Source organism: Schistocerca americana, chromosome 4 (assembly GCF_021461395.2).
Source record: "Schistocerca americana isolate TAMUIC-IGC-003095 chromosome 4, iqSchAmer2.1, whole genome shotgun sequence".
NCBI lineage: Eukaryota > Metazoa > Arthropoda > Insecta > Orthoptera > Acrididae > Schistocerca > Schistocerca americana.
Window position 1 is genome coordinate 303521511 of NC_060122.1, and position 13006 is coordinate 303534516.

At 42.2% G+C, this 13006-nt stretch overlaps 1 protein-coding gene across 2 annotated transcripts in view; it reads right to left on the reverse strand.

Moving 5' to 3' along the window:
• LOC124613050 (selenocysteine insertion sequence-binding protein 2) overlaps positions 1-13006 on the reverse strand; it is a 151060-nt gene that overhangs the window by 25819 nt on the left and 112235 nt on the right. For both annotated transcript variants that reach the window (XM_047141625.1, XM_047141626.1), the window contains one exon: positions 10122-10342. In XM_047141625.1, the coding sequence (XP_046997581.1) occupies positions 10122-10342 (221 nt within the window). The remainder of the gene's footprint in view (positions 1-10121; positions 10343-13006) is intronic.

Below are 13006 nucleotides of genomic sequence, written 5' to 3' on the forward strand. Positions count from 1 at the left end.
ATTTGTCTGCAGAAAAGGTAAAACCCGTCTTCGCAGTCCATGCCTCTAATCGCTGTATCGTAAGCTGCAACTGCCGACTAGCAGTGACAAGACTGGAGGAAGAACAGAAAACAACAAAATCGTCCACAAACAAGGAGCATTGGGCAGGACTCCGGATAGTGGACGTGATACTGTTAATGGCGACGGCAAAGAGGGTGACACTTAAAACGCTTCCCTGAGGAACACCATTCTCCTGCACATACAAATCAGATAGCACATTACCAACCCTATAGCGAAAGAGGCGGTGGGAAAGAAAGGACCGAATGAAGATGGGGAGACGGCCACGAAAGCCCCACTCATGGCGTTGATTGAGGATATGGCGGCACCAAGTAGTGTCATACGCCTTATGAATGTCAAAGAAGACGCCTAGACATTGCTGGTTACGCAGGAAGGCCTGTTCGATGGCCGCCTCAAGCAGGGTCAAGTTGTCTAACTATTGGGATGCGTTCGGTCCTTCCCTGGTTTGAGGAGGGGTATCAAAATCGCCTCCCTCCACGAGTCAGGGTATGTGCCGGATAACCATATCATATTAAAACAATTCAGGAGAACTTCCTTGGAAGGCAGTAACAAGTGCTGCAGCATGCTATACCGGATTTGATCATGACCAGGCGCAGTATCATGAGCCACAGACAGCGCCGAATCCAGTTCCCACATTGTGAAGGGGCAGTTGTAGGGTTCAGAATTAGGAGACCGGAAGTCCAAGTGACCCTTTCGATGGCAGTGTGGTAGCGGCAGAAATCTGGATCACAGTTAATAGCGGCAGCAATGCCGTGACAGGTAGCTGGCCGAGTTTCCCGGAAATCCTCCTGATGGCTTCCCATACTTTCGTAGAACTAGTGGAGTGGGAGATGGAGTTCAAGAACGATTGCCATGACCGTTGTTTGCTCTCTTTAATCACTCGCCGCGCCTTGGCCCTTGCCACCCGAAAGGCCGCAAGATTGTCAGCTGAGGGACGGCACTTGAAGCGGCGCAGAGCTGCACGGCGGGCTCGAATAGCTGAGCGGCACTCAGTGGTCCACCAAGGGACAGGACGCCTCTTGGGATGACCAGATGACCATGGGATTGACAATTCAGCAGCATGGGAGATCACGGCTGTAACATGGTCTACCCATTCGTGGACGCTGGCACGGTGTTCCAAAACAGCCAGTTGGCTGAAAAGTGTCCAGTCAGCCCTGCAGAGGTGCCACCGGGGCGGTACCGGAAATGCCATAGTCTCATCCAGGAGGCGAATTCAAAGGGGGAAGTGGTCACTAGAATGGAGGTCAGCAGCAACCTCCCACAGAGCAGAATCCGCGAGTGCTGGAGAGCAAAAGGAAAGGTCAATAGCTGATGACAACCCAGAAGCAGTACAGAAATGAGTGGGAGCATCAGAGTTGAGGATGCACAGTTCTTCAGACATCATGAGGCTTTCCAGAATGCGACCCCTGGGGCAAGTAGTCGAAGAGCCCCATAAGACATTATGAGCATTGAAGTCCCCCAGAAGAGGAAATGGGCGGGGAAGTTGGCTAATAAGGTCTGTGAGAGACTCAGAGTCTATCGCATCCTGAGGGGGTAAGTAAAGTGAACAGACTGTGAGCCTCCGACCCACAAGAAGGTCAACTGCAACTGCTTGCAAGTCTGTAACGAGAGGGAGCTCAGATGAGGGGTGCATGTCACGGACAAAAACCGCAACACCACCCATTGCCCTTTCCCCCGTCAGATCATCTTTCCGATAGACGGTATAGCCCCGTAAAGAAGGAGCATCAGTGGCCCGAAAATGTGTCTCTTGGAGACATAAGCACAAAGGGAACTCACGTACAAGGAGTTGTAGTTCAGCCACATGCGTCCTAAACCCATTCAGGTTCCACTGTAATATGGGAGCCAGTGATCAGGGTGGCTGAACTTTCACCCTGCCTCTGTGTTTTGGAGGAGAGCCCGTACTGGCCGGAGATTTATTCCTGGGGCGAGAAGAGCGCCCCCGGTCGACATCAATGTCCATCAGCTCCGATGACGACCCACGGGAGATGTCAGACAGTACGATGGCCTCATCATCGGACCGACCCTGACCAGTCTCCTCAGGTGGCAAAATCTTCACCTTCGGCATCTTTGTCTTAGGGGGCTTAGAATGCAGAGCCTTGTCAGCAGTTGGAGCTTTACTCGCCTGGGCAGAAGGCGCCATAGGGGAAGAGGCAGGAAGTACCCCAACGTCAGCAACCACGGCCTTGTCCGACGTTGCGGGGAGAGCCGCAGGTTGCAAAACAACCGCAGCAGCACAAGTGCACTGGCAAACGCAGGTATTAGTGCTAACACTAGCAACCTCCGTTTGCGTAGCAACAGTGGCCATTTGTACTGGTTTTTTCAGGGCGGAAGCGAAAGATGTCGTAAACACAGGAGGTTGCATGGCCTTAAAGAGATTCTTGGCCTCACCATAGGGGATGCGCTTAGATGTTTTGATCTCCTGTATCTTCCGTTCCTCAAGATAGATGGGGCAGACCCGGCTCCAGACAGGGTGACTCCCAAAGCAATTCACAAGTGGCTATCCCATTGCACCCCAATGTAGTAAGCCCAAAGCGCTGACATTTAAAGCAGCGCATTGGGTTGGGGAAATATGGTCGTACTGGCAAACGTAAGAACCCTGCTTTAACATGCTCTGGAAGTCTCGGGCAACTGAACGTGAGAATAAACGAGTCGGATTTTACTAGGTCCCCATCGACTCGCTTCATAATATTCTGCACGTCAACAATACCTTCGTCAGTCCACTCAGATTTCAACTCGTCTGTGGAGATATCCACCAAGTCCCTACATGTCACAACACCCTTACTATAGTTGAGTGTGGAGTGGAGCTCGGTCTCGATAGCGTACTCTCCGAGACTGGGTGCTTTCCGAAGAGAAGCGACTTGACGGGAACTAGAAGTCTCAACTAAGAGAGTACCATTGCGCAGTCGCTTAACAGATTTCAGTGTACCTGCAATTCCCTCAAGACCCTTGTGGATGTAAAAGGGAGAAACCCTCTCAAAGCTACCCTCCTTCCGTTTAATAATCAAAAACACATTCTGATTTTCAGCATGTGCTCTGTTACGACAGTCTGATAAATCTCTACCAACACCAGGAGCTGGAGGACTCGCAGCACGAAGTCGCTTTTTCGATGGGGTGTGTTTTCCTACCAGTGGCCCACCCAATCCACTGGTAGGGGGAAATGTAGAGGTCGAAGGGTCCATTGCGGTCCCACGAGCAGCTAGGGAACTAAAGGTCCGCTCAGACAGAGCCCCGTGTGCCTGAGTAAGCCGTATACAACCGGGGTGCGGCAGGTGCCCCAGAGGTTGCCCGCTTGCGACTGTTCCACCCCAACAGCCATGCATCTTATAGGCGCGCAGGACACCGTAAGATTGAGGGTTTTTTATAGAGGTTTACCTTCCTCGCAATCCAGGTGGTCAAGCCAAGATTACCATTACCCGCAGCACACAACATTCCACCGCCGCACCATACGGTGGTCGCTGAGGCATGTCCGGGGGTTACGGTGACAGGAGACTGGCGGCGCTGACCAGTCCCCAGCTCAGGACCCCGGGGTCGCCAAGCCCGTACTCAGCAAATGAACGCTGAGCCCCTGGGGGTCAGAACAATTTGTGGGGATATAAAATTAAATAATCACATAGAATGAATTGCAGGTAAAGCACTATCACATACGATAGCATATTGAAAAGAATTTCTCGCCTGGATCGTCGCCTTTCATCAACTGACCTAAAGTGAGACTGCAAAGAAATTTGTGGCATCTCAGCAACCATTAGACCTAGAAAGGAGCCTTTTATTGACAACTGCTAAAATGGGCAAAAGCACATGTGACATGGATGTCAGAGATGTAGAGTCTATATGATGATGATTCTAAGTACAATCTGCACGGCTCCAACAGCAAAGTGTTCATGCATTGAAGACATGGCAAGACAGATCATATGGTGATGCATTTCTACTTACAGAGTAGGTCAACTGGTTTTCATAAATGGCACAGTCAGTTCAAATGTGTACATCAGCATTCTGGAAAGGAAGCTTATGACTGCAATAAGAGACCTGTTTGGAGATGGTCAATAAAATTCTTCTGGGTTTGAGGCTGCATTGTCATCTGTAAAATTCTGACTTTTCGGCGACTGTTGCAAGGAGCCTTTGCTCAGGGTGTATTGCTAACTGCAGTTAGAAATACACCCTGAAGAAGGCGCCTTGCAACAATCGCCAAAATATCGGAATTTTACAGATGACAATGCAGCCTCAAACACGGAAGAATTTTATTGACTGTGACAATGGCCACGGAAGCCTGTGTGTGTGTGTGTGTGTGTGTGTGTGTGTGTGTGTGTGTGTGTGTGTGTGGTTTCATGAACTGAGTGAAAGATACATTAAAAAGTTAAATCTCTCAGTGCCTACACAATGCAAAGTGGTGATAAAGGCACCTGGAGGACCAACCGTATATTAAATGGAAATGGCAGCAGTGGATTCAGATCAAGTGACTGTGTCTGTACAAACACTAAAAACTATCAGTGTTATGTCATAAAATTAATAATCAGTGTTTCATCCAAGAATTAACACTCACAGTTCAGAAGAAAAAAGAAAAATATATCAGACGACATATGCACTTCCTCCTGGTTCCCTAAGAAAATATGCAAAACGTAAACAAGAACTGATTTTACAGGAATAAATCAAGAGAATGAAATAAAATTGATACAAATTATTGTGTATACTTGCTACCTATAGAAACAGGAGGAAATCAAGCCAGTTTAATTAAGATAATCAACAATTACAATAAAAATACTGAATCATAGAAGGTGCTGCAATAAATAACTCTACCACTCTAATTTTATTAGATTAGATTAGATTAGATTAATACTAGTTCCATGGATCATGAATACGATATTTCGTAATGATGTGGAACGAGTCAAATTTTCCAATACATGACATAATTAGGTTAATTTAACAACATACTTAAGTTAATATAACAACTTTATTTTTTTGTGTTTTTTTTATTTTTATTTTTTTATTTTTTTTAAATATTTTTTTTCTTAATTTATATCTAAAAATTCCTCTATGGAGTAGAAGGAGTTGTCATTCAGAAATTCTTTTAATTTCTTCTTAAATACTTGTTGGTTATCTGTCAGACTTTTGATACTATTTGGTAAGTGACCAAAGACTTTAGTGCCAGTGCCAGTGCCCCTTTCTGTGCCAAAGTTAGATTTAATCTTGAATAGTGAAGATCGTCCTTTCTCCTAGTATTGTAGTTATGCACACTGCTATTACTTTTGAATTGGGTTTGGTTGTTAATAACAAATTTCATAAGAGAGTATATATACTGAGAAGCTACTGTGAATATCCCTAGATCCTTAAATAAATGTCTGCAGGATGATCTTGGGTGGACTCCAGCTATTATTCTGATTACACGCTTCTGTGCAATAAATACTTTATTCCTCAGTGATGAATTACCCCAAAATATGATGCCATATGAAAGCAATGAGTGAAAATAGGCGTAGTAAGCTAATTTACTAAGATGTTTATCACCAAAATTTGCAATGACCCTTATTGCATAAGTAGCTGAACTCAAACGTTTCAGCAGATCATCAATGTGTTTCTTCCAATTTAATCTCTCATCAATGGACATACCTAAAAATTTGGAATATTCTACCTTAGCTATATGCTTCTGATTAAGGTCTATATTTATTAATGGCGTCATACCATTCACTGTACGGAACTGTATGTACTGTGTCTTATCAAAATTCAGTGAGAGTCCATTTACAAGGAACCACTTAGTAATTTTCTGAAAGACAGTATTGACAATTTCATCAGTTAATTCTTGTTTCTCAGGTGTGATTACTATACTTGTATCATCAGCAAAGAGAACTAACTTTGCCTCTTCATGAATATAGAATGGCAAGTCATTAATATATAATAAGAACAACAAAGGACCCAAGACTGACCCTTGTGGAACCCCATTCTTGATAGTTCCCCAGTTTGAGGAATGTGCTGATCTTTGCATGTTATGAGAACTACTTATTTCAACTTTCTGCACTCTTCCAGTCTTCAAAATAAACAAGATGTTCCATCAGAGTACCAGGATTCTCAAAGTATACTATCGGAGGAAATGTTTGAGAACCCCCGTCCTAAATGTATCTTGCCTATCTAATATACAGCAAACGGAACAGTTTTGTTATGAATCTCAATATTTCTGAGCAAAATGTCTTCTGAATTATGTCTTTCGAAGCCCTATCAAATTTGTCTTGCAGAATCACAACACTTCTCATCTTCACTGAATTTCTCCTTCCTTCACAAAGCTCTGTCCTTTTCAAAATAATATCTATAGTTTTTGGGGTAGCTAGACTGATTGCTGACAGTTCTGCTCGCAACATTTCACTCCTAGGGATTCAGTAGAGATGGGAAGGGGGTGACATGAAAACTGACAAAAAAGGGACTGATATTAGTGTTATATACAAAGGGTTTTGAGGTCATCGGCTGGCTGGCTGGCTGGCAACAGCCCACTGACATTTCACACATACTGGCAGGGGTGGGGTGGTAACTGAATGACATAAAAATACGTATTTGGACAACACCAAGTACTGAGCTAGTTTTTCTATAAGTGGAATCTATTTTTCTTACAGTCATTCACACTTTTTAAACTTTACAGTTCTCTTCAAGACATTTCTGTTTTGCCACTAGGAACTTTCTGTAAATATCATTCTTTAGCTATCTGCCGCATTTTTATTTTCTCTTTTCATTAATTTAATTTAATATCTCAGGTGTTATCCAGAGATTTCCACCGGTTTTTGTCACTAGAATTCCTTTGTTGCCTTTCACTATTTGATCTGTTGACGTGGCCCATTCATCTTCTGTTGGATACTTCCCCTTTTTTTCTTCTAATGCTCCCTGTAAAACTATCAAGTACTTTCACCTCAATAACCTAACTGTCTGCAATTTCTTCATTTGAAATATGTGTTTTAAAGCTGATGAATTATGGTCAGTGAGCACATCTTCTCCTGGAACTGTGTTGCATGTTAAAAAATCCCTGTCTAATCATTACATAACCTATCTGGCACCTTCTAGTGCCACCAAGAATGTAAGCATGCAGAGGAGCAGAAACATTATGATCCCTGCCCTCCTCAAAACTGGATATCACCTGTTTGCGTGGCAGGCACATTACACAGTAAGGAAAGTATATAAGTGGAGCAGAGACAATCTGGAAATCATTCTAACCAAAATATGGGTAACAAAGTGGGAAATCCACTTGCATAAGTGACTTTGACAGAGGGCTGCCGCTCCTCTTGAAGAGCTGTGTGTTAGTTCGTGCTCTTCAGATACCCATCTAACATGGTTGCATGTATAGTTCAGCTTCTTTTTTGTTGAGCATGAAAGTCACCTCATCATGGCAATCTGATGTTGAACTGTCCACAACAAATACACAGATAGCATAGTCTTCCAATTTATGAATACTTTTATGACACAATTATTTGAAAGTGCCACACATATTCTACAGAACATTTTGACGCTCAACTTACAATATTTTATAATATGTACCAATATAAGACACACAATATTTAAATGATATCACATTATCTCCATCATGCAATGAAACAGTATTCTTGTACTTGCATATTAAATTTTCAGTGTAGCAGGAAAGCAGTCATCTTAAAAATGTATATGAGAGGTCCACAAAGTAAATAAAACAACTCTACAAAGAAAGTACCAACAAACTGGTGGGAGAAAGAACATCACAATTACCTTCTTATTTACGTTTATTACGTTAGAATTTATGTTAGCAAATGAGAGGCCTTTGCAAGACATTATTGTCAGATGATAAACAAGATGAAGTACATATTATTCAAAATTGTAACTGACAGGAGGTATGGGGAAATTTGTTGCAGTATAACAAAAAACATTTACTGTTGATGTGTCAAATATTGAAGAAATATGAAGATCAATTTTTAATGTGAGAATTTTGGGTGGAGTCTTGCAAAAAATTCTGAATGAAAAATGCTAATACATACTTCTACACCTTCATCAACATCATCAATACATGCAACTCATTGCATTGCGTACAGTGCCAAATAATTTCTTTGCCAGTTTCTTTTTAGCTCTCTCTTCCTTTGTACATCTATACTCTACAAACCACTGTGAGGTGCATGGCAGAGCATATGTCCATTGTACCAATTATTGGGGTTTCCTCCTGTTCTATTCACGTATGTAGTGCTGGAAGAATGATTGTTTGAAGGCTTCTGTGCATGCAGTACTTATTCTAATCTTATCTTCACGATTCCTGTGTGAGTGATATGTAGGGTGTTGTAGTATATCCCCAGAGCAATCATTTAAAGCCTGTTCTTGAAACTTTGTTAATAGACTTTCTCACGATAGTTTACATCTGTCTTCAAGAGTCTACCATTTCAGTTCCTTCAATATCTCTGTGAGACTCTCCCCTCGATTAAACAAACCTTTGAGCATTCATGCTACCCTTCTCTGTATACAATCAATATCCCCTATTAGTCCTATCTGGTACGGGTCCTACATATTTGAGGAATATTCTAGGATGGGTTGCATGAGTGATTTGTAAGGAATCTCTTTAGTAGACTGATTGCACTTTCTGAGTATTCTACCAATAAATCAGTCTACCACATGCTTTACCCATAACTGAATCTGTGTGATCACAGCATTTCACATCCCTACAAAGTGTTACACTCAGGTATTTGTATGAGCTGACCGATTTCAATAGTGACTCACTGATATTATAGTCTTCGGATACTATATTTTTTAATTTTCATGAAGTACACAATTTTACATTTCTGAACATTTAGAGCAGGTTGCCAATCTCTGCACCATATTGAAATCTTATTAAGATCTGACTGAATATGTATGCAGCTTCTCTCAGATAGTACTTCATTATAGATAAATACATTATCTGCAAAAAGCGTGTTTTTACTATTAATATTGTCTGCAAGGTTATTAATATACAACATGACCAGCAAGGGTACCAACACACTCCCCTCAGACACACCTAAAGTTACTTCTTCATCTGACGATGACTCTCCATCCAAGATAACATGCTGTGTCCTCCCTAATAAAAAGTCCTACACCTACTGTCAGTGTCCACATTCTTCATCTTCTGCTGAATTTCACTGAGTGAGGTGGCATAGTGGTTAGTACAATGCATTTGCATTCAGGATGATGACAGTTTAAACCCAGTTTTAGATTTTTTGCAATTTCCTTAAACTGCTTCATGCAAATGACTAGATGGTTCCTTTGAAAGGGAATCTCCTCTTACTCCTGCTCCTACTCCTCCTGCTGCATTGCTCCTACCAAACTGTCTATGCTCTAGCTGTCGAAGTCTTATCCTATTGTTAGCACATAACTATTTTTATATGGTGTAAGTACTGTATCAAAAAAGCGTTAGCTCTGACTACAACAACAATGCTTTCCTTATGGCAATTCACTTTCGTAGTTACTGCTATTAATAGAACCTTTATGACCTTTTTTAACAAAAATATATACTCTTGTTTTTTGCTCAAAGTAATATAGTCAGTAAACACAGAACTTCATAAATGGTGCTTGGTTAGAATGGACAAAAGATCTGAACCATAACTTGCTTTTTACAATCAAACTTTGCACACACAAGATTTATTGTCTGGATAAAATACTGTAAGGATTAGACACCCCTAGTATCCCAGAGTTAGGTGTGAGTGGGGGACAGGGATGAAACATAAAAGTAGAAAAAATTGAACGATATTAGTGTCAATGTGTTTGAGGTCACTAGACTGAATGATGACAGTCCTTATGATGTTCAAGTACTAGTTCAGTTAAACAAAATGAATTAAACTCAGTAGAAACTTAGGACAATGTTTAGAAAGAAACAGGACCTTGCAGAATGATCTAAAAGGAACTAAACATACAAGAAATCGTTTTCCTGTATCTTTACGTACTGAAAAATTATTCCATCCTCTATTTATATTCATACAAACAGAAACATTTTGTAAATGGGCACTGACAGGAGACCGGGGGGATAAATGAGTATATAGATGATGCTGGGTAATCTACTAAATAAACAAACCTCTCAATTGCTATTTGCTTAGCTGTTGCCAGCATCTCACCTTTGCCCTCAACGAGTTCCATATCTGGTGCTATTATGATCAGCTTCAACCTTTTAAGATTCAGGTACTTGAGAACCTCACGGAGACCGGAGACATGCCTGCGTCTAGCATTAGCCTTTACAGGATCCCTTTCAAATTGGCGATCATGAAATTTAACTACATCTTGAAGCAAAGTGGTGACAGAGCTGTTAATCTCAGGTGTTATGAAGTGGTCACAGTACCTGCAACAAAATAATACACACTCCTAACATTCATTATGAGCTAATGTTTTTAGACACTATAAAATAACACCTGTACATGATTAGTTAGTAACTGCAAAGAAATGGAGTATCTGTATGTGAAGAACTGAACAGAACAAGTCAAATTAAATCATGAGACTCTTAAAAAAGAAGTGGAAACTCATTTGTTGCATGTGCATAAGTAAATACCAATGAAGACATGACAACAAACTACTCATTTCAAAGCAGAAACTGTGTACAATAATCAAGTTTAAAATAAAATTATGTTGAAGCCTAAAAAATTTATCCCCAGCTTATGTTTGAAGGCTAGATTATTTTAGATGTGAGTGCCCTTGAACATCAAATATATTTAAGAACTGAAATTACAGAAACTGAATTTACTGGACTACACAAGGTAACGTCCATATAGATTTCCTGAAAATGGAATAAAATTTGCTTCGATGCTGAGTTCTATTCCATGCACCTGTCTCACAAAATTTAGACAACTGATCATTAAACAAGTTGCACATAACTCTACAGTAACATTTCCACTCTCCGACCACTGTAAGAAGCTTGTGGCAGTTAGTGACCAACAGCACTGTGAAACAATGCCGCACCTTTCTGTTGTTCTCAATAGGCACAATAACCACTTCCTTAGCCCTCCAGGAGAAAAATTACAAGATGTGAGTTCCATATATATGACACAGTGAGACAATTATTTCTTCATTGTTCCAGAGATTAATCTACAGTGTGTATGCTGTGAGTATATTGAAATTCATAACCAGAAGGTGGAACATGGAGTATAATAAGAAGGAAGTAAGTAAAATTTTTTATAATTTCTTAGTACAAAAATAAGATGTACATTACTAAAAACCTGTTGTGACTCGCTGATCATTCAAAGCGCCGCCGCGCAATTATGCGCGTCCTCTACGTGCGGCGCTGTCTGCCAGCCATGCAGCAGCTGCGCCACCTAAGCGGCCAGCCGAGCAGCGGCCGCTAGACAGGGACTCAGTGCTCATTAGAATGCTAACGCGTACACATGTCTTGCTTGTCAACTTACTCTGTGACTTATATGTGTTGTGTCGTTCTGAAATATATTTGTTAAACTTGACGTTACAACAATTGGCGACGGGGTAGTGGAGTTTTCCTTTTCACCGTTGACCCACAGGGTTCCATGGCTACTGGCGAGCAACTATTGCAAAATCTCCTTGAACAGCAAACGCTTCTAACAGCGGCAATTTGCGATTTCGTCGTGGCGTCATATGCGGGGTGTTTCTCGTCATTGGCTGTACCTCCTTTTCCTCCTTATGACGAGACGGCAAAAGACTGGTCTGATTATGAAAAACGTCTTCGACAGCACTTCTTGGCATTTCATGTCACGGACGAACAACCATGTAAGTCTCTGTTCCTTTCCTGGATTTCACCTCAAATGTATCGGTTGTTGTCGCAATTGGCACCTTTGAAGGATCCTGCATCTTTGTCCTTTGCTGAAATGTGCTCACTTCTGTCTGTCTATTTTCAAAAGCAAACACATGTGGTAGCCTCTCATGTTGCCTTTTATCATTGTCAAAAACAGCCACATCAATCCTATTGCGCTTGGGCTGCTGAACTTCACGGCCTCAGTCAAAAGTGCCAATTTGTTACTGACGTTCACAAAAAATCCTATGCCGATTCCATGGTACGGGATGCTATTATCCGGTCGGCGCCTGACAAAGTAGTTTGGCAACGTGCCCTTCAGTTGGCGAATCCGACTCTACATGAAGTTCTCTCCATTGCGCAGTCTTTTGAAATTTCTCACGCCGCTGGGGCGCAAATAGAGGCGTGGGGTGATGTCGAGGAAATACAACCTCTGTGCGCTGTTGACGACGCGTGCGGCGCGTCCCTGCCCCGCCGGCCGACGTAGCTGCAGTGCGCTCCGACGTGCAGCCTCGGCCTAGCCGTAAACAACCCGCTAAGAAACTGCAGCAAAACCCCCGGCAACTTCCTTCATGTCCGCGGTGTTTTACGAAACATTCACGCGAGGATTGTCCCCAACGTTGGGCTGTGTGTCACAATTGCAAAAAGAAAGGACATGTGTCTTCCGTTTGCAAATCCGACCGCATACATGATGTTCATGAACAAGACGCTAATTCTGATTCTGTGTTGTCTGTCAATTGCACTTCTTCCCTTTCAGGGAAGTTATTCCTCACTGTCCAAATCCTTGGTCGACATGTTTGCATGCAAGTGGATACCGGTTCTGCTGCCCCTATAATTAATTCTCAGACGTATCTTCAGTTGGGTTCTCCACTCCTGTCACCTGTCACTCGGCAATTACGGATGTACAATAAACAGAAGATTTCTCTCTTGGGACAATTTAATGCTGAGGTATCTTACAAATCCATCATTCGCACTGTTCCCATATTTGTGGTCGACCAGAGCAACGCAGAAAATCTTTTTGGTTTCAATGCCTTTTGCGTTTTTGGGTTCTCCATAGATGACTCTGTCAAAATTGTCTCTGATGCTATTCCTTATGCTCAACTGGATTCCTTGTCAACGACATTTTCGTCCCTTTTTTCTCCTGGGTTAGGCCGTGCAAACGACTTTGAAGCTCATATCACACTCAAACCCACAACTCGGCCTAAGTTTTTTCGGGCTCGGCCCATTCCTGTGGCCCTTCATGATCGGGTC